General features: G+C 37.7%; 5 protein-coding genes across 5 annotated transcripts; 2 read left to right on the top strand and 3 right to left on the bottom strand.

Annotated features, from left to right (window-relative positions):
• The first annotated feature begins 5 nt into the window (after positions 1 to 5).
• LOC145903588 (uncharacterized) lies at positions 6 to 2,497 on the top strand. The gene has a single exon (XM_082991683.1). It carries the CDS (start codon positions 115 to 117, stop codon positions 1,699 to 1,701), a length of 1,587 nt encoding a protein of 528 aa, XP_082847809.1. The 5' UTR covers positions 6 to 114; the 3' UTR covers positions 1,702 to 2,497.
• Positions 2,498 to 2,595: 98 nt separating this feature from the next.
• Positions 2,596 to 5,909, top strand: LOC145903587 (uncharacterized). Its single transcript, XM_082991682.1, has 2 exons — positions 2,596 to 2,709; positions 3,298 to 5,909. Exons 1-2 carry the CDS (start codon positions 2,704 to 2,706, stop codon positions 5,446 to 5,448), a joined length of 2,157 nt encoding a protein of 718 aa, XP_082847808.1. The 5' UTR covers positions 2,596 to 2,703; the 3' UTR covers positions 5,449 to 5,909.
• An 84-nt stretch (positions 5,910 to 5,993) lies between these two features.
• On the bottom strand, positions 5,994 to 11,153 carry LOC145903589 (alkaline ceramidase 3-like). The gene is made up of 8 exons (XM_082991684.1): positions 11,015 to 11,153; positions 10,777 to 10,887; positions 10,663 to 10,715; positions 7,960 to 8,012; positions 7,691 to 7,808; positions 7,191 to 7,348; positions 6,480 to 6,636; positions 5,994 to 6,127 (listed from the first exon to the last, which is right to left on the bottom strand). Exons 1-8 carry the CDS (start codon positions 11,115 to 11,117, stop codon positions 6,080 to 6,082), a joined length of 801 nt encoding a protein of 266 aa, XP_082847810.1. The 5' UTR covers positions 11,118 to 11,153; the 3' UTR covers positions 5,994 to 6,079.
• Positions 8,257 to 9,981, bottom strand: LOC145901652 (chymotrypsinogen B-like). Its single transcript, XM_082989407.1, has 4 exons — positions 9,461 to 9,981; positions 9,094 to 9,285; positions 8,762 to 8,953; positions 8,257 to 8,695 (listed from the first exon to the last, which is right to left on the bottom strand). The coding sequence occupies exons 1-4, from the start codon at positions 9,979 to 9,981 to the stop codon at positions 8,332 to 8,334; spliced, it is 1,269 nt and encodes a 422-aa protein (XP_082845533.1). The 3' UTR covers positions 8,257 to 8,331.
• A 1,302-nt stretch (positions 11,154 to 12,455) lies between the features above and the next one.
• Positions 12,456 to 18,365, bottom strand: LOC145903724 (uncharacterized). The gene is made up of 8 exons (XM_082991851.1): positions 18,305 to 18,365; positions 17,200 to 17,285; positions 16,164 to 16,256; positions 15,696 to 15,798; positions 14,403 to 14,547; positions 14,045 to 14,164; positions 13,320 to 13,428; positions 12,456 to 12,636 (listed from the first exon to the last, which is right to left on the bottom strand). Exons 1-8 carry the CDS (start codon positions 18,363 to 18,365, stop codon positions 12,514 to 12,516), a joined length of 840 nt encoding a protein of 279 aa, XP_082847977.1. The 3' UTR covers positions 12,456 to 12,513.
• Positions 18,366 to 20,193: the final 1,828 nt, after the last annotated feature.

The raw sequence follows: 20,193 nt of genomic DNA, 5'->3' as shown, positions 1-20,193 counted from the left end.
CTTTATTGTCGATAAATGTATGTATTACGCTGACTGACTTAAACTGTAACATGGAAAGATGTCATCATAGAAGCACAAGCGGGTAGAAACAAAATGACTCTACACTGATGAGGAATGCTTCTTGTGTTGTTTTTGTTAATTCTATACCCCCCAGTAAATTATGCAGAAACCTGTTTTCCTGCAAATTGCTCAAGGATTGTTAATCCTGAGGATAATTTGAAAAACCGTAAATCTTCAAATTGTAACATAGGTTTTATGGAATGCAAGGAGACTGAACGAAATACACAAGAAATTTATGTCAACATCACTGGAAGTGCAAACTGGTATCTGTACAGAGATTTTTCCAAGCAGTTTGATGTAATAGCGTTGAATGTATCTTGGTCTGTTCAAAATGATGACACCTCTATGTCACTTTCTGGGTTTGAGTTGGCAATATCTAATCAAATATCAGATATTCAATCTTACGCTGTTCGTTTTTGTATGAATGTGTCTGACCAATATCTTTTTCCGGCTGACTTCAATTTTAACTGCTACGGCCTACATTGTTCCAACCGTATTTCACCTAGTGACAGTTTCCATGTTAGTATTGCACCTTTACCATATACCTATACTAGTTTTCAGAGGACTCTTTCATTTGCAGTAAATGTGCCTAGTTGTGAAGATGAACTCATGGGCAATGTTGAATACTGCTTTTACAGTCAAAACTCACACCTCCATTTTGTACAATTATTATGTCACAATCAAACCATTGTTTGCAATTATTCTCTGCCATTCGTAAACCACAAGGAAATTGAGTTTGGAGTGTGTGATGTTGATCTTTTTCCACTGTCTTGCCAAATTGTGGGGATAACTTCACAAAATCAAGGACTAATGTTGATACCTCTTCCAGATGTGTTTGTTGGTCAACAGAATCTTTCGGTAATATTACTTGGCCCGCATGGGATATCACTAAAAAAGCAGTTTACACAACAAGACTGTGCAAGATTCTCCAAAACACACTTAGTAGTTTTTGTTGTTGCGACAGTTGTGCTTCTATTTGGTATTTCATTCATTTTATTTTTTATCTTGCGACAATATTTCAACACTGAGCTGAATCTTCAACCACACAACCGATCAATTTATTTGTTGTTTGTGCCTGATACTCAATTCCATCAGCAGGTAGTGTTGCAGTTTGCTGATTTCTTGCATAGAGGTCTTGGTTTTTCTGTTATTTTTCACCTGTGGGATCAGGAAAAGGTTTGCAACGATCATGTACTGTGGATGGAGCAGGCTTTAAAGGCAGCACAGAATGTGATTTTTGTGTGGTCACCACAGGCGACGAAAGTGTACAGTGGTTGTTCTGAAAGTCATTCAGAAATGTTCTTGCCTGTTTTTAAACAAGCACAGGAAAAGATGTTTCTGAAGGAGAACCAACAAAAATACCACGTCGTTTCATTACCGTATCATAAAGTCACACTTCCAGAATTTGGAAACAGCAAACTTCACCTTTTTAAGCTCATGAAAGACTTTAATGAACTGTGCTTTACTCTGACGGGTAAAAAACTAAATTTTTCAAGAACCTACACAAAAGTGGAATCCGGTCGCATGCTGAAAAAATTGCTCTATGAATCGAGACATGTTACTGAAAGACAACAAGATTGCAATCGTGAGGAAGAAAGTGGTGAAGATGTTAGTTTAATGGTGCCAACAATCTTAGTTTGATGCTTTTTTGTACTGATGCCGCTTATTGCCAAATATTTTTGCCATGTGGACAGTACTTGATTGCCAACTAGTTGTATGCACTGCTGTTGTCCATCCAACACCATGAACATTAACTTTTTATTCTGCCAAACCATTTTGTTTATTACTTTAATATGCAAGTTGTACCACCTATTCATTTTCTACAGCACTTTTTCATACAGTCATGATATCGTCACAGAAACATTACCTCAAGATATTTTTTACAGCAAAGCACATATTAAGTAATTGTTATTGTTGCTTATGTGTGTGCATGTGTGGTGCAGTTTTGATTTGCTAACAAACAAATGTAACGTACATAATAAAACCAATGCACTTATTATTTTTCTATGATGTACTGAAGCATATTAGTTGCTTTTCATGTTGATTTCATCACATATTTTTCTTGTTTTTGCCGTTGTTACAGGTTGAATTTTTGTAAACCAATCCAGTATGTTTCATGTTCCCATTATTTGTACATAATGTTTGCTTTCCATTAAAACACTGCTTTGCCACAAAGATTGCATCCCTTGTTTTCGTTTTGCTTTATTTTAGAAAAAAACGTCACTATCTGCTTATTCAATTTAACTTGAAATTTTTCAAGCAATATAAACATAGTTTTAAGTGGTTGTGATATTTTGTCATTATGCGAAAAGACATCGACCTATGTTAATAAGGTAGTATGTGTTTTGTGCCAAAAACTATGCTAAATTTTAATATGTTAACATTCCTTTAATACCAGCCATATAATAACATTGATTTCAATTTATGTTATTTGCAGGTTGCCTCATGACATAGACCAGTGATAAGTTTGTGTATTTTATACTGTCTGCTGATAATTGACTCTAACTTGCCGTGATTATGTTGCTGTGAAGTTGGCAAGGGCTCTTCATTTGGAGGGACTCAAAACAATCTGGTTGATGCAGAAAGCTTTGATGACATCCAGTCCGCAAACTCTATACAGTTCATAGTACATTGGACCAGAACATGATGGTACTTGGTTTGTTACTGTGTCACCAAATTGACTGATTCTGACATAACTAATGTCAGCTTTGTCTCACATATTATTGCCATGTTTGTAATTTATTGAATCACATATTTGTTAATCATTTAAATAGTTACATTTCCATATGCGGTTGAAACACCGATCAAATGAACAGCTCAGTTGATGTTTAAACAGGAAAATATATTTCGCTTATAGAAAGGCATCTTCAGTTTGTGAGAAACTGAAACAAAAAGTTGTGTAACACAAAGGTCTATATCTAAAAATATGTACAAAGGTTAAAAATATGAAATGGCCTGTCAATGAAATACCTTGAGGAAAAAATTTAATATTTTATTTAAACATTTAATTTAATTTCCTTTGCAATATTTGCTTGCCTCATACTTTTCAAGCACTGTTCTTTCTATTAGGTTTCCAACAAATTAATCTTCTTATACGGACCAGTCAAAAATGCCTGACAGGGCGGTCCCGGTTTACAGCCTCACTGAATCCCTTGTTTAAGATAATTCTTTACAAATGAGATGCTTCACAAATATGCAAAAATTTTAACACTTATTGATAACTGTTATTCTTTACAGACTCGACCACATCATGTGGTAACAATGTTAGGTGTTTTCATAAGTCTGATTGTGATCAACTTCAACCTTTTGGAAGCAAAATCCTATTGTTCAAGAAACTGCTCAACGGTCGCTGATGGATTTGAAAATGAAACTGGAACTAGGAATTACATTTCGTGTGAAGTCAAGGGGACTGCATGCCCTTCATCTGGTTTAAACCCAACAAAGCCAAAGCTGGTTGATGCTGGATGGTATTTATATGACCACCCCATAGACCATACACCACACATTGCGCTGAACTTCACATGGGGACCCACGCATGATGGGTTGGTGGAGGACTTGGTAGGCTACAGTGTCACCATAATAGACTTAAACTCGACAGTCTTATCCAACCATGTCGTCCACTATTGCCTCAATACAAAACTGAAATTCTTCAAACATGTGTTTGCAAACTTTTATTATGATTGTTATGGTCATGACGATGTAGACAGAGTTCACCCTGGAAACGTATTTCTTGTTCATATTTCCAGTTTGCCGCTCCCACATGTTGAAGTTGACGACAGTTACAAGGCTTTTTATATTAAAGTTCCAACTTGTGATGATTGGAGGCTTTGGAATGTGACAGAATGTGTGATACTGAGACAGTTTACAGCAAGCATCTCTGACATAGTTTGTCACAATCGAAGTATAACTTACAAGTACAATGTTCCACTTGAATTTGGGGAAACTGCCAAATTGTTGATTTGTGTTGGATGGGACGGTGGTTGGGATTCCTGCCTCGAGGAAATCGAGTTCAGGAATTTGCCAAACAGAAATGGAACGATCTCAATCGGACTACCACAGAAATATGAGATAAATGAGAACTTTACCATTAGCGTCTGGGGTTTAGAAAAGTCTAATCTACGTGATACAAAGGAGTTTTCCTTTGCTAGTTGTGCAAACTCTCCAAATAACATTTTCCAAATGGTTTTAATCATAGTTTTGATTACTGCGACGTGTGCTGGGTTTTGTGTCTTGGTGCTCTGCTACTTAAGGAAGAACAGCAAACTAAAGGCTGTGATGCAAACTCATGTCACTCAATCCAGACTTCTCCAGCCAACAGAAACACCGGTGGAAAGCAAAACCGTGCTGGTATTGTTCGTCGCAGATTGCTTTGCACATGAAAGGGTTGTAGCCAACTTTGCGACTTTCCTTCAAGAAGAAATTGGATTCAAGGTGATTTTTGAACTTTGGGAGAAGAAAGTCCATGAGAGCACAGCAAACTGGATGGAAAAATCCATGAAAAAAGCCGACAAGTTAGTCATTGTTTTGTCCCCAAAAGCAGTTCAGTTAATGAAGGATCTGAGTGATGGCAGCTACAAGCCAGAGGTCGAGAACTTGACTGACACTTTTCCTCCTATGATAAAACATGTGAAGAACGACATTTTTAAATGTCAAAACTTGGGAAAGTATTGCTTTGTTACATTTGAATACTACCCCATTACCCGTCATGATGTTGAAATAAACACATGCCAGGTCTTTAACCTCATGAATGACCTTGAAACGTTGGTGTTCCGCCTGACTGGCCAGGAAAAATACAGACCTGGAGGAAGTGTTCAGTTTGCTAAAGCAAAAAAAGAGAGCTATGAGGAAAGCAAATGTGGTTCAGCACTTCTTCAGTCCATCGACGAATTTGACCCCAGTTTGCAATCTGAACCAGGTTCCATTATTCAACCTTTGGATGAAACTTTCTCAAAGCAAGTGATAAACCTTCCACCACTTGGTGAAATTTTTGAAACAGAGGAACCCTTTGTATCAACACAATTGAGTACAACTGAAATTGAAGAGTCATCAGCCTTTGCTTCACGAGCTGAAGATGCAAACTTGCAAATAGACAGGTCCGGTTGTTTCAATGTTCGCTTGTCCAACGAACTTAAACCCATCGTCATAGTGGAACCGAGCCCAATTTTACCTCAACCTCCGTGTGAGCCGCTGGGCAGCAACTCGGCTTTTCCATCTATGGTTAGTTATGAAATGGAACAGATGGATTCTGAGATGCTGGAAGATTCAATTGATGAAGAATTTGCAGAAACAGTCACCGAGCTTGCTCCCCTCCACGAAGGAGATGAGGACCCTCTGCAGTTATTGATGAGTTTCAATCGTTTGGATGAACAACAACCAATGCTTGCATGAGTTTTGACAACCATAACGTCCAGTTTGTAAATACATGCTTTTCAATCACAAAAAAAAAACATTTCAAGAACTGAGTATGACACATTCCACTGTAAAACCTGCCTTTCCGTCTTTCATGCATTTAAACATTGTAAAATTTATTGTGAGAATTAAACCTTTAGCAAAACACTTTCCACTGTTTTTCCTGCAGTTTATGCAGAAAATTTCCAAACCTATTTTTCAGTATGCATTACTCTTCATGTTTAAGCAACACTGTTAGGAGAATTTGTTCCACTGTTTTCTCACACATTTTGCCTTAATTTGTTTACGTTTGCGCCATTCTCAGTTTTTTTACTAACAATATTTTTGTTCCAAAAGATGTTATTTCACAAATCTCATGGCAAGTATGCTTGGTACGATTTATTGGTGAAATCTGTGTCTTTGGGTGTGTGTTTTTTTAATAAAAATTGTGTGAAATATGATTTAAGGGTGAAAATGTCTGGTGAACAACGTAACATATCACAGAAAAAAGTAAGCATTTTGGAACCACATTTATTAAAATTGCTTCAAACAATAATTAACACAATAAATATTTTAAAACCAAATTAAAAGCACACATTGTATGTGAATAAAAATCTTGCTTCAGATGTTTTCACGGTGACATTTCGATGTCCAAGTACGGCCACACTCCAGCAATTTTCTGCAGAAACGCAAGTAAAAATTTGTTTTCTGTGTCGGGTGCAGAGAGTGCACACTGTTTGTGACTGAGGAATGGCCAGATGTTAGTTTTACACATAAACCCCTGTGACATACCTTGCTGGTATTCAGGATTTGTTGTGCAAAATCCAAATAGGTAAACAAGTTTTTATGTCATCTTTCCAATCATTACTGTAGTACCTAATATTGATTGATCAACCTTATGTTGACCACTGTGTTTAGTATTATACCCATATAACTGAGTTGATACTAGAATGTAGTGAGAGGATCCCAGTGGGCCATGATCCCAAAAAGTTTGAAAACCCACTTCTTTTAATATACAGGAGCCAACTAACCTTGATGCTGCATTGCCGTTTCAAATGAAGCAATCGGGCATGGCATGAAAAGACGATGTGCAAATATGTGGCATAACCAGTGAAAATGTGCCACCAAGCATGGAGCTGTGTTGACATTCTTACTGGGCTGTACCTTCCACTTTCACTGCGGAACTGTCTGAGAGGAAGGCAATGAACACATTAACTTTGCACACCAAAAAAATGCATGTTAGAGGGTTATAAGGCAGTAATTCCCAACCTTTTTGTGGTTGCGTACCACTTGGAGGTAAAAAAAATTCGACGAGCACCACCTGGTTGAGTGTTATAAAGTAATCTAGGGTATGAAGTAACAAACATTTTGAGATCACTTACAAATTTTAAAATTACAACCATATCCGCAAATTACAGAAAGGTGTTCGCGTACCACCTAGAATACCCCGTGTACCACAGTTGGGAAACACCTTGTTATAAGGGATTAAATAACTATTACTAATTAACAGTATGCCTTGCAGGAAACAATGGAAGTTATCGGGTAACCAGGAAACGGCAAACCAGTCCTACAGGGAAATGGTGGTTTGCCAAACACTTTACAGTGACGGAACGTTGTGGTGGTTGAATTATAATTTTATATACACATTACCTTCAAACGATTTTTTTTGGAAGTGATGATATCAGTCAGAAAAGTTGCATAATTAATTCACAAAGTTTAGCAAAATGGATTGCAAAACATACCTGAGATAGCCACAAAAAGCATTGTCAATATTCCACAAGAAAAATCCAAATGCATAGAGACAAAGTGACGTCAGGACCACAGGTTTAATGGCTGGATAATTTTGACAAGCCACCACTGCTTCGTAAAGCAGCAGTGCAACCAACGAACCATAACACACCTGTAATAGAGATACAGTTTGAAACACATTTACAGTTTGAAACACATTTACATAACATGGTGACAAAACAGTCACTTCGGTGGTTTCTAAATTGCAGAATCCTAGTTTCTAAACTCCAGTCAAGCATGTGTTTGTTTAATTGTCTTTTTTCCTGTTATGCTTAGCAAGGATAACCCAAATGGAAATTTGAGTACAAACTGGAAAAGTAGTGTCTAAAATTCCATCTAACTGGACAATGAACACAATGTTCTTAAACAGCAGTAATTTGTATAAACCCCTAGTGTAACAGAGTCAGCCTGCTGGCCAGAGTTTGCCTACGTCGGCTCCAGCTTTTTTACCAACCTGATGAAAAACAGGATTCTGCCATACCAAATATATCACAGTTATTATAACACTGGAGACACACAAAGCAGCGACATACAGTAAACTTCTGCTTTTTCTTGGCTTCGAATGATGATGCCTGAGAAAAAAAATTTAAAATGTTTTAGGATTAAAAATCTGAAACAATTACTAATTTTTTCAAAAAATTTAGGAATAATTTTAAATTTTTCTTCGGCAAATTTTTTTGTGAACTTTGGCGTTAAGCTTAAATACCTGAGCAGGTAACTTACAGTGCGTAGAGAAAAACACAGGTTCCATAGATCATCGGCAATTCATCCAATAACTGAAAGAAAAATTTGTAAATACAGTTTGTACATCACTCACGTAAGCTTTAATTGTCTCCATACAACATTTCTTACCTAAAAACTTTTCTCAATTGATTCAGAGTTTAGATCTTGGTCTGCACTAAAACTACCACAAGAAAACGCAAAAGTTTGTCTGTTTTCGTACGCAGAAAAAATGTATTCTTGCACTCAGAACCACAGTTATAAAAAACATAAAAATTTATTTGGTTTTAATGGGTAATTTTTCACTTATTTTCCTCTGTTATTTTCTCTTGGAATACAACACAGTGCACAGCGTTTTGTGAATAAATCAACAGGTCAAGTGGGTTTTCTACAGCGTACTTTTCCACAAGGGCCGTAACCTTCTAAATAGCAACAAACCCATTCCAACATCATGGGCAAATTTGCAAACACTGATGGGGCTATCGCACAAGGTGTGGGCCCAAAGCTTGTGGCACCATAAAGTGTCCATCTATTGTCTGCTCCCTGGCACACCAGGGGCCCACCACTGTCCCCTTGGCACGTTCCCATTGACTTTTGTTGAACACAAATATGTTTTTCGTAGGAAATTTGTCCAAAGAATTTGTTGCACGCTGTTTGAGACACAATTACTTGCGGAGCCTGCTTTAGGACCGTTTTGAAGCCAGTATTAAGGGTTTTTCCCCATCCTGTGACCCAACACCTGAAATTACAAATTACACAAAAATGCCGATCACAAATTCAACGTGCGTGACAAAAATTCCTGTACTTTTTCTGAGCTGGTGGGACAACACCAGGGTTGGGTAAACATGCAAATGATATTTTAGGCGATGCCCCTTTGGGGTTCAACACCTGTGCCAGTTTTAAAACTGTAAGGTCATATTGTGGTGCAGTTCTTTGTCTTGAAAATGTTGCCATATTGTTTTTTGGGTGGTGAATAATGGATGCTATTTTGACCAACCTACAACAAAATAATCATGCTTTATCAAGGTCAGTGAAAAACATGTTCGCTTTTAAATAATTTTCTTTACATTTTATGGACTGTTGTTATGTGTTGCTAATTATGTACGGACATTACTTGTATGCTAATTTAAAGCTTACTTTGCACCATCTGAAAGTTTTGACTTCTCATGCCCACCAACAACCACTCGGTAGCTGTCTGGTTTTGTTGTTACTTGTGTTCGGAGTGAGTTAAGGAAGCAATGAGTTGCAGAAATTACAAAACGAGGAGCCACCAGTGTTCCCCCACATGTGTGTGAAATCGACACATACCCTTTGCCATAATTCTTGTACCTATAGAATAAAAGGTATATAAGTTATAACATTCCATAAATCACATTGTAACTAGAAGTTATTATATTCGCAGAATGAAAGTATATGTTTGGTTACACTAGGTTCTGTGATTAAACATTTTCAGTGACAAAAGCGCAGCAAAAGTTTGCTATTAACAATAAATATAGGCACTTACTTCACAAGGCTAATTTGCCATGACCAAGAATGCTTCTTAGCCTCTGTTCCTCCAACGATTCGACTTGAAACCAACTCTGGGACGACACGTGGAACCCCACACTCACCCTGGACACTTTTCCAGTAACTTTCATTGTACGAAACAACTTTAACATTCCCTGGATTGGTGCCTGTAGGGCTTGAGCCACCTGGTCCTGCTATATTTGTGTTTGGTGTGGACAAACCTTGGTTCGCAGAGTCTGTCGATGTGCCCTCTCCTGCAGAAGTACCTAATACCACGCCTGCCACTATCCCAGCAACCGCAACTATTGCAATCGCAGAAATAATTACAACTCGAGTTCGTTTGCCCTGTGCATTGTTTGAACTCTCATCTGCAATTGTACGTCTGCGTGCTCTAGACTGGTTTTTTGAAGTCTCATTTCGAGTTTGATGTGACCTTGTCCTGTTTTTGTCTGATGTCTTTCCTTGTTGTTTCCTGGGAGAACTTTTTTTCAATCCAGATGTTTCTCCTGCTTTGGGCATTCTTATTACTGCACACATGATTTCATAAAAAAATGATTGCAACAAGTCTTTATGGCTGTGCTAGCAAAATACTTCAATACTTCATGCAACAAGGGAATATATAATGCAGCGATGCTCAACCCTATATAAGCTGCTTTCCACTATGCATTTTTTTAAAACATATATTTTTTAATTAATTTATTTTGGTAATTTTGCCAGTCAGACTCATCACCTTGTTGCAAGCAGAAAACATCATCAATACCTAACAAACATCACAAAATTTTACATTCGCAAGTTTCATCTATAAACACTTAAAGGTGTTTTTTGTTTGAAATAAAATTGTTTGATAACTTGCCTTAACAGTTTTTAACAAGTAATGCTTACTTTTACAGTTACTGTTGCAAACAATAGAGAAGAAAAAATTAAACATATATTTGTAGTTATTTATGTATGCACATATATATATAATACCTCTTTTTGAAACATACAACACCAAACAGTTAATTAAACAGTTTAGGCCCAACTAGTTAACATGGCCTACCGATAATAAAAGTAAAAAATGATTGCTTATACCAATTCAAATTCTTCCAAAGTAAATACTTTTTCTTAGCTTTTAAAATAGCATTTTCTTAGCTTTTAAGATAAATGACAGAAGCAAAAAATTTTTATATACATCAAACTAAAACCAATCAAAATTTTTACCTGCATTTCATACCACAGTGTCATATGAAACATCCAGGATCCCAGTCCAACAGCTATAAATCATCAAACAATATTTCTTAATTGTCAAGTCCATTTCAAAAGAAAACAACTCACCAAGTAGAGACAAACTTGACAGAACGTGTCTTAATTCAACACCCTTCTTCCAGTAATAAATTGCACAGATCAACGGAGGCAATATCATGATAACATTGCTCACTGTATTCCCTGAAGAAAACAACAACATCCTACATTATTTAACAATGTCCAAACACAGAAAGGTAATTAATGTTGTTTTCTTACGCAGCACGTTTTTTGAAATATTTTTTTTCTAAAAATAAAAAAATTTACTCACAGAACTCTGCAATGTAACCGGAAACAACGTAATTTTCTTCACACCAGTCAAGAGTTGATGTGACTTGTCCCCATTGTCCAGAATTATCGTGACTTTCAGCCATAAATTAAGCTTCTACAAGTTTTTTTTATATTTTGGTTTTATCGGTTGCCTTGGTTTTGAATTTGTCCGCGGGCGTTCTTCAAATCCCCTTCGCGAAACGTTCCGCGTACTTTATAGCAGCTACTTAACTAAATAAATACGTACTTTTATTTCTTTCAGGACAATTTTTTAAAAAAACTTTGTTTTTGCATACGATGTAACGGTAACACGTCCTCCTTTGAATAATGATGTATTTAAATAACGCAGACTAATAAATAACCAATGAAGCTTTAAACGATTAATCAAAACTGGAAGCAGTTACGGGCGCCCACCTGCTGATGTGGGGTTCTTTTGAGTGATTCTAGTATTTAACCATTATAGGCAAGTGGTTTGCTCATAAGCATAAATTTAGGCACGATACATAAAAATCAAGTCTATATTCGCCATAAGGAGAAGGTGGTTAGATCAGAGTCATAGTTACATAAATCCTGCATATAAGTAATTCTTATATTGAAAAAAAAATTGTTGTCTTAAGGCTTGATATTTATGGCAATGACAACTTCATGCGTTAGATGAGTTAGGAAATTTTGCAAAGGCGGCAAATAGAACTACTCACTCGTGATGTTATATTTGGTACTTCAGACACATTAAAAAACAGCTATTCGCGTCCATCCAAGCAGAGGCATTTTTGCTTTGTAACCACCATAGCACACTCCGATATATGGAATAATTGATATATTTCATTTCAAATAACTTGCGGTGGCTGTCGTCAGTCAGCACTTATTTTTGTTCCCAAAACAATAAGGCTACTAAAAAGGCGAAAAGCATTAACCAAATAACAACGTGTCTCACGAAAAACATCTATAGCATCCATAAAAGGGGCTTGCTCTTTAAAAAGGCCCTCAACGTTTGCCAGGAAAACCCAGAAAAGGCACTTTTCTGAGAAAAAAATTGTTGACCCCATTTTTTGATTTGCCGGGCCCGGCAAATGGGCTAATCCAGCTCCGTATTTTTCATAAAAAAAGAACACGTTTAAACGGGTAATTACCACTGTTTCTTTAAAACATATTGTGATCACCAACGTCTCAACACTCGGAGACGCGAAGAAATAATTTTACCTGTGACAAAAATGACAAAAAAAATGATGGAACAATTGAAAAAAATGAAAATAATAGATCTTAAAATAACGAATCTCAAGCCAGCGTTCTCCCAGCAAACAAAATAAGAACCCTTTTAAGTGTTTTGAAAATCGGTTCACATGCAAAAAAATAAAAACACTGAAAAATCTGAAAAATCTGTAAAATCTGTAAAGTCTGGCAATGTTTGGCATTGAGAAACTGCCATATAACTGTTTGTGAGGTAGCTATCGCCACCGACTATTCGAGGGGATTGCTGGTGGGTTTATGGCGCTGATGTCGTCATACTTTTGAGATAGTGTCGTTGACGATGCTGTAAGTCTTTGCCCACGTCCTGAGTATATCGGAATCTTTCTCTATTTCCAGGTTTTCTTGAATAATGTCGAGCAAAGCAGGGCCGATATTCTGAGAGTAATGTTTGTTGTTATGAGAGAGATACAGAAATACAGTAATTCATCTTGTTTTCTTGTTCCCTATTTTTTTATGATTTAAAGATAAAACTATGACCTTGCTTGAAGAGCGAGTTTGTTTCTTTTTGTTTTTTAAGCGTACCGAAATGTGAAATCACTGAAACTATTTAGAACAAAATGTGACTAGAATCTTACATGAATCAACTCAATAAGAAAAGTTTCTGCTTATAAATTGATGATATATATGTGCAAAAAAGCCATAATAATCAATGAGAGCTGCAGACAGGGTGTACACACTGTTTCAACCTGTAAGGGTGTAGCTTCGCAAGCACAGTGCCACAGTCAACAGCTGCACTGATGAGACCTTACAGGTTGAAACAGTGTGTGTACACACCCTGTCTGCAGCTCTCATTGATGACATATTTGTTTCTCGACGTTTACTTTTGTACAATCAATGGCGACTTTTACCATATTAAGACACATAAACAAGTCTTCACGCATTCCACGATGTGTTGTAATGAAAAAATCAATTAGTTTACCAAATTAATCGTGTTTCGCACATCAATTCCATAAATCACGATCAATCGGATACGTCACAGCAGTAACTGTTACGTCATAAACTGACTGGCAAAATCTCTTTTGGATGAAACAATCGTCGCATCAAGTGTCGTCACCTACTTCAAAAATATTTCGCATGTCTGCGTCGGCTCCAAGTATTGTGATGTAATCAATCAGCTGTTCCGACATCTCTAGAAGGTCGACGATGGTTGCCAAGGCCGTCACCACTCTGTATTCATTAATTCAAGCTGGTCAACATAATTCAGTGGTTGGTAATCCTTGGTTGGTTTCGAGCCTCATGTGACTCTTTTACCCCCTGTTTTGGCTCCATGGAGACTGCAGGCTTATTTAGGCCAAAAATTATAATGCAAATAAATAAGAAAAATTTAAAACTTGTGGTGCACTCGGCTGTTGGCGCAAGTTTTGCAAGTTCTCCAAAAACGTATAGTTACGATTTTTGCGGTTGTTGTGCGTTATAAAAATTATCCCAGTCAACAAAGTTTTGCAGTTCTGAGCATGTTTTAGTTTAATACAAAAAGAGTGTAACTGGCTCTTTGCATGCAAAAAGTTGCCAACAATAGGTATGATATTTGTATTTGAGCCGGGACTGACGGGAATTTTGTGAATAAACTGTAAGTGGTGTTTTTTGGCTCTACCCCCGGGGCAAGTCGTTCACCACTGACTTGACGGCGGTTTTGAGCAAAAAACAAAATTTCCGCGGGAAATTATGGCGGGAAAATGTGTGACAGGCGCACTTCATAGAATTAAACCTATTTCTTGTATTCTAAATTACATCACATGTTTTAGTGACGTTGTGTTGGTGTGGTACATTGTAGTCAACATACCTATTTGCAAACGTAGCCAGTTCCGGGTCCTCCAGAATTTTGTCATAACTGATTTCACCTTCTTCGGGGAAAGTGAATTGCGAAAACAGAAGTCGGAGGTCGGGACGCTCGTTTAAGAATCTGCCAATTGCATGCGTTGTTACCAACCGAAAAGAACAATAGAAATAATAGTGGATTTATGTTAAAACCACGCTATAACCTGACGGGCTTTAAGTTTTACACAAAAACTGCTGTCGATGCATGTAAAAATTAATTCACGTTTCAAGTAAAGAACAACAAGTTCAATTAAGCAACATATAGCGTTAATGCACAGAGATTGGTGTCAAAAACGTTTCATGAAAATTGAAGTAATTTCAACCTGTGTAGAATTTGTACTCCAAGCTCGAGTTGTCCAGTGCTTTCCAGAATCCACCAGGTTTCCCGTAAAGTTGTCGCTTCCTCTTCCGTAAAAAGTCTTTTGGTTCCTTCTGGCTTCGGGGTCTCGTCCGGGGACTCTGCGAACCCTTCCACAAATAATAAATGCGTTGCAAGCGGAAGCTGTTAGTTGCGCACACCAAAGCGTGGATTAAACCAGATTTGAGCCGTTTTGAAACGTTTCGTTTGTTTACTGACTGTATTTGGCGGCCCTGGGGATATTTTGCATACACTTGGTTGCGACTTTAAACCAAAGATGATCGTCAGAGCAATGCGCTTACCTATACTAAGAATTGTCGGACAAAGTTGAAATTTCATAAGATGTTGCAGGAATCAAAAGAAACATATTGGACAAACACATGATGAAAAGGTATATAAAAGTCGCATTCAAGCAAACTTTCATGATGAATTAACCTTAAACATGATGAAAAACTGCTCTGTTGACATTCCTAAAATGTGTCGTTCAACTTTCACTTTTACTTACAAAGTGGTATTAACGTGGATTACGAATGAAACCACGTGCAACATTTTCGTGGTCTGCGCATTCTTCACTTGGTTAAGTAGTTTGTTGTTTTCAACGTGTGATTATCGCGTTATCCGCCACCAGACAAAGATGCCAAGCCGACCGGTTCGATCAGTTTGAAGCATTTCTGAAGTGTCGAACTCGCCGACAACAATGTTTGGCAAATGCCGGTGTTAATACCGCGCGCTCATCCAAACAAATCGTCACTTCGATTGGAGAAAATATGGGCGAAGCTCGGTTAAAATGTTTATAGCAAAGCACACCAAACTTCACACGCCTGATACGTGACCTATATATTTGCAAGAATGTTTGAAATTAATCGGATTAATGATCGCTGAATGAATGTTTGGAAAAACTGTACCAGGATTCGCGCTGCCTCGTTCAACTTGTCAGTTGATTATGGGCCCAAGAAATTTTATTGGTCCCAAAAATATGAAAACGATTCCGGACGAAACTCGTACAGCAACTTGTCTTCTTAATGAATCACCATTTTGCTCGAGCGGATGCTGGTGGATTGCGATTTAAGAGAAGAATAAGGACCCAGAATCGTTTTCGTATTTGCTTTGTGACTTCGACGGACTAAACGCTACCCCTGTCTTCGCTGCCCTTGTTATGTCAAGAGCTTGAAGTTATTTGTTGTTTGCAAAGTTATTTCGGCTGGACATGCGCTTATAGTCAGGAGTGTGAGGTTATTATTTCATTGCAGTCTTATACCTTCCACGCAGAAAAGTGCGTTCGCGTTGCATTCGTCCGTGTCACAGCAACATCGACACACGTACTTCTTCTTTCCAGAGTTGCACTGGGACCCCATCTTGTTCTACATACAAACACAGATAGGATACAAAACATCTGACTTTGTAATCGGTAATTGTGCTGTTAACAAATTGATACACGTCAGTCTATGTTCAACAAAGTGGCTTAGTTTACAGTCAGAGCAGTTTTTTCCATCGTATTTTTCATCAAAAGTGTGGTCCGCAATTTACCAACAGTAAAACCCCCAAAATGTCACCTCCCTTAATTTTTCTGTCTAAAATTGTAATGACCATTTTTAGGTGAAGTACAGGTAACTACCGGGCCCCACATTTCTTGTGTAATCACGCCTGGAATTTCCAAGGATCTACACTGTCTACATTTCTTTACAAAGGAATTGGTTTTTTCGGATCCGGAGTCCGTCAACATTACCTGCATCAAGTTGTTCCTGCATGCAGCCTCTTGCTTGCATCGTTTTGTTATCCTCACAAACTCGTTCACAACTCGTATCTCATTCTGACAAATCTGAACGTATATTGGAGAGTTGTGTGATTTGTTCATGGGGTAAAAGTGTGATGAATAGGAAGCATTACCAAAAGATTTCTAGTTGCATGAAAACAAGAAAAACGGCGAAAAAATAACAATTTTGTTGGTATTTATAATAAATGAGTACGAAAAAACTGAAAATTTCTTTCAAAAGATACACTTTTCAACGTCCAACACTTATCGAACTGTTGAGCACAGACCATTTACAATTATGAAGTTGCTTGGGAAATGTTGACGCGAATCGCATTTAAAAGAATCATGTTTGTCTCATTTCATCTTGTATTCGATTGTAACTGAAAGTCAGTCAACCACAGTTAGATTTCGTTCGTTCTGACGACGAAGCTTGGTTAAAAGTAAACTTTAGTCACATACGTTTCCGACGGAAGTTATCAGCCATAGAGCATGATGTATACTATTTTGACGATAAAAGTTCCACGCTTTACACATGAAGTCACAACAAACCCTTGCTTGTTTTGTATCTTCCTTCCAACAAGAGAACATAAACTTAATTGAAATTTAATTTTTTTTAATCGCGGCATTATTTAATCAACAACTATAACTATTCACTCATGACAACTGTAAACTTAATAGTTTTGTTGTTTCATGTACTGTGATGTGTCCATAAGAACAATGTTTGTTACCATGGTGACTTCATTTCATGATGATAGCCAGATCGAATTAACGTGAGAACTCAATAACTTTGATATGCAGTCATTGTTTTGCACTAATTCAAGCTATCGAAAGGTTAGGGGTAATTACGCCCATCCTTAGTTTACGTCACCAGGTTGCTGGTTTGAGGGAGAAGGTTTTATACAGTTATCGCTTGAAGAGCTGACAAGCGAGGTGACGGATAAATGTAATAGTTGAAGCAATGGGCGTTAAATTAGGCTTACAGCGGAGATTATCATGGATTACAAGTTACCTGGCCCTGATCACAAGATACTAGATCTCCTCTTTTCTGACAAACATCGTTGTTCGGAGCGTCGTTGCAAACCCAGCAGTTCACAGCTGTGATAAGAGTTTAAAAAAATTGAGAAAAAATGTGTAGGCCACCACATCTGGCTAACCAGAGGCCGCAAGGAAACATTGCTCCCAAATTTATAAAATAAAGATTTGTAAGTTTGGGTTTTTCGAAGTCAACAATTCGTGGCTCAATTTTGATTAAAATAAGCAAACCTAATCGTTTTTTGTTCTTTGTTTAAAGCGTTATTACTCGATTAAGACTTGAACCTTAACCCTCGCTTAAACCCATAAAGAATTTGACCCAGAGCAATATTTCGGGTTGTTTACGCCACTGCCCAATGTGTGAACTAGAGGAAAAGAACTGAGATTCATTCTGTTGGATAAACACGTTTCGCCATAACGTTATTAATAACGGCAAAATGCCAGGCATAACGTTCACAAGCGCCTCATGCAAAACGTAACTTTTACTTTTAAGTACAATATCACTCAACTGCTTCAAGATCTCTCGATTTCATACACACACAATGTTCTGGGATTTTTTTTTTTGATGCGCATTTCGAATTTTATTTTTGGGTTTGATGGAAACTTTTGTTTTAAAAAATTTTACCAGGATGACAATGGTTGGTAAGGAATAAATTGTTTGGTTGTTACCTTAAATATCACAAAACCTCGGCATAAACCACAAATTACCGCATGGAGGTTTGTCGGTAATATGTAAATAGTGCTGCGGTTATATAAGTGGTATCATAATCACCACTGACAGATTTTGAAAATACATAATGACAGCCTATACATGGAAGGCCGTATAAGATGGCAATTGTTGCACGCCACACATAACATTTCATCACGTACGTTTGTCACATTGCCATCATTACATGCAAAACAACTTGTGACCGAACCATCTCCGAAAAAAATTCGCAATTTTTTAGAATTGACGCCTATTAACTACGTTTTAAGGGAAACTACTGTTGTTGACGCTGCATCAATTATTACAGTCTAAAACTTCCAGCATGGCCATAATAAATATCTTAAAGTTGGAAAAACCAACCCAACCAAAAACTTACCTCGAACGCTGGCAAATGTGAAGATGAAAGTGAAAGCAAAAATAATCCACCTAACAAACATGTCTATACCTGAAAACAACAAGTTTAACGACGTCGCCTTCCTGTGACACACGCAGGTCGCGGCGGCTTCTGGCAAGTTAAACAATGTAAGTCGCGCGACGCCTATTGTCTTAACTTCTGAGAACCGACAGCCCACCTGTTATGGTTATACACACCTATCAGCTTGTGCCGTATTTCTTGCTATCGTAAATTCCTGGCAAGCACTACGGTTACCTGCTGTTCGTCCGGCACTGAACCAACCGGTTTTTAGCAAATTCAAAACATTTTACAACATTTTTGACATGTGATATTTGGTATTTCAATCCATGACACAAAATTACACCAAAAGGCGCAGGGTACATTTAAATCTCCGCTTCCAGTACAATAATCCTTGGCGGAAAAACAAAGAGACGTCATAATGGCCTTGGTGAGAAACCAACTGCAAGGTCCAAGTAATGACAACTTTTTTCTTTGCCCGTGTAAGTCTGAAATTACGTCATAATGTTGCGGTTCTAACTCGAAATAAAAACTGGGGTTCCATCTTGTGCAACTTTCGCAGCTTTTTCGGCTTCCGAGAAGAATTTTCGTGGGGGGATTTACGTCGGTGCGAAGAATAGCCTGCGGTCCGATAATATGGTCACATGAAACGAGCATTTCACCACAAAACAACGAATTTTAAGCGTTGGTAAAACCACTGGATCGGCAACAATGTAACAGTTTGACGGCAAACCTGCGACTCGGGCTGGAAACAATCAGTAGAAGTTGCTACTATCACTGATAAGATCGTGTTTAACCGAGACTACATTAAGTGGCAACCTGACTTCATCTACCTACGATTACCATCAACCTTTTGTGTATTTTGTCAACACCTGACCTTAGCCAAGAAAACTCTTCACATTGATGCACTTTAACAAGTAGATCTTGTGACACGTGCCTCCCGAATTATTTTAACCTATTGTTCACGTAAGCGTTGTTCTAACACGCACAAACACCCTTGTGACGTAACAAAAGAGAGAATCACGCAAGCGACAAACGTGATGTTCTTGCAAGGAAATATATCCTAGTTTGGATCCCTTTCAGTTCTTCTGCAAAACCAAGCAACAATCTTGTAAAGCGATTCACGACTAATTAAGTTGTTGCATCGAAACGGTTTCAAGCATTTAGTGTTCCAAACAGCAGATTGATTTGGTCGCATTTTCATAGTAAACAAAACGTGACAAAGCACAACGTAGATTGGGTGTTATTTATGAGGTTAACATTTAGTTGACGTATTTATAACTTCCATAATCAATCGTTGCACAATCTCACGCACGTTCAACCATCGCCTGCAAAACAATTCTAGTTAAAACAGTTATCATCCTTTGCCACACAGTCGTAAGTTTCACAAATCTGTTTAAACCTAGCCGCGAGTGTCACAAGCGTTAATGATATGGTGCGCACACACTTGTCACGTCTTTTAGGAGATAAGATTGGCAGAGTTACAAGCAAGAACTTACCGGGAAACGAGGGTTAATTTAGCTGGCGTGATCCGAATTTCCTTTTCACTTCCGATTAACCTCACATACAGGCAATTTAATCGACCCGAAAAATTTACGTACAAAACCCGTCTTCAAACATTCCTGGATACGAGGTTAAACGGTTCAACTACGTTTCCGCTTCCCTCCCAATACTTTTAATGGTAACAGTTATCCGTCACCTCGGTTGTGCACAGAAAAAGTTGGGTTTTTTACAAAAACCTTCTTGGTATGCGGCATCATCAACTTATTTGGTTATTCTGTGGAAGCTTTTTACGTCATTGCTTCAAGGCTTTCTTGAAAAAAATATTTGCCGAGCGTTTGGAGTGGGATCGT

This window comes from Ascidia mentula, chromosome 5, assembly GCF_947561715.1.
Source record: "Ascidia mentula chromosome 5, kaAscMent1.1, whole genome shotgun sequence".
NCBI lineage: Eukaryota > Metazoa > Chordata > Ascidiacea > Phlebobranchia > Ascidiidae > Ascidia > Ascidia mentula.
The sequence above is the reverse complement of the archived record's forward strand: the minus strand, read 5'-3'. Positions and strand labels throughout refer to the sequence as shown.

Excerpts from the sequence above, each read along its gene's own strand:
- LOC145903588 (XM_082991683.1), top strand. The coding sequence starts at position 115 with ATGCTTCTTGTGTTGTTTTTGTTAATTCTATACCCCCCAGTAAATTAT.
- LOC145901652 (XM_082989407.1), bottom strand. The coding sequence starts at position 9,981 with ATGCCCAAAGCAGGAGAAACATCTGGATTGAAAAAAAGTTCTCCCAGG. Across the intron at positions 8,954-9,093 it reads AAACTTTCAGATGGTGCAAA|GTTGGTCAAAATAGCATCCA; the intron begins GTAAGCTTTAAA and ends ATTTTGTTGTAG. Across the intron at positions 8,696-8,761 it reads GTCCCACCAGCTCAGAAAAA|GTGTTGGGTCACAGGATGGG; the intron begins GTACAGGAATTT and ends TTGTAATTTCAG.
- LOC145903724 (XM_082991851.1), bottom strand. The coding sequence starts at position 18,365 with ATGTTTGTTAGGTGGATTATTTTTGCTTTCACTTTCATCTTCACATTT. Across the intron at positions 16,257-17,199 it reads TATCTTGTGATCAGGGCCAG|ATTTGTCAGAATGAGATACG; the intron begins GTAACTTGTAAT and ends ATATACGTTCAG. Across the intron at positions 14,548-15,695 it reads CGCACTTTTCTGCGTGGAAG|GGTTCGCAGAGTCCCCGGAC; the intron begins GTATAAGACTGC and ends TATTTGTGGAAG.
- LOC145903589 (XM_082991684.1), bottom strand. The coding sequence starts at position 11,117 with ATGGCTGAAAGTCACGATAATTCTGGACAATGGGGACAAGTCACATCA. Across the intron at positions 10,716-10,776 it reads GTCAAGTTTGTCTCTACTTG|CTGTTGGACTGGGATCCTGG; the intron begins GTGAGTTGTTTT and ends GATGATTTATAG. Across the intron at positions 6,637-7,190 it reads GCTTTTTGTGGCTATCTCAG|ACAGTTCCGCAGTGAAAGTG; the intron begins GTATGTTTTGCA and ends CCTTCCTCTCAG.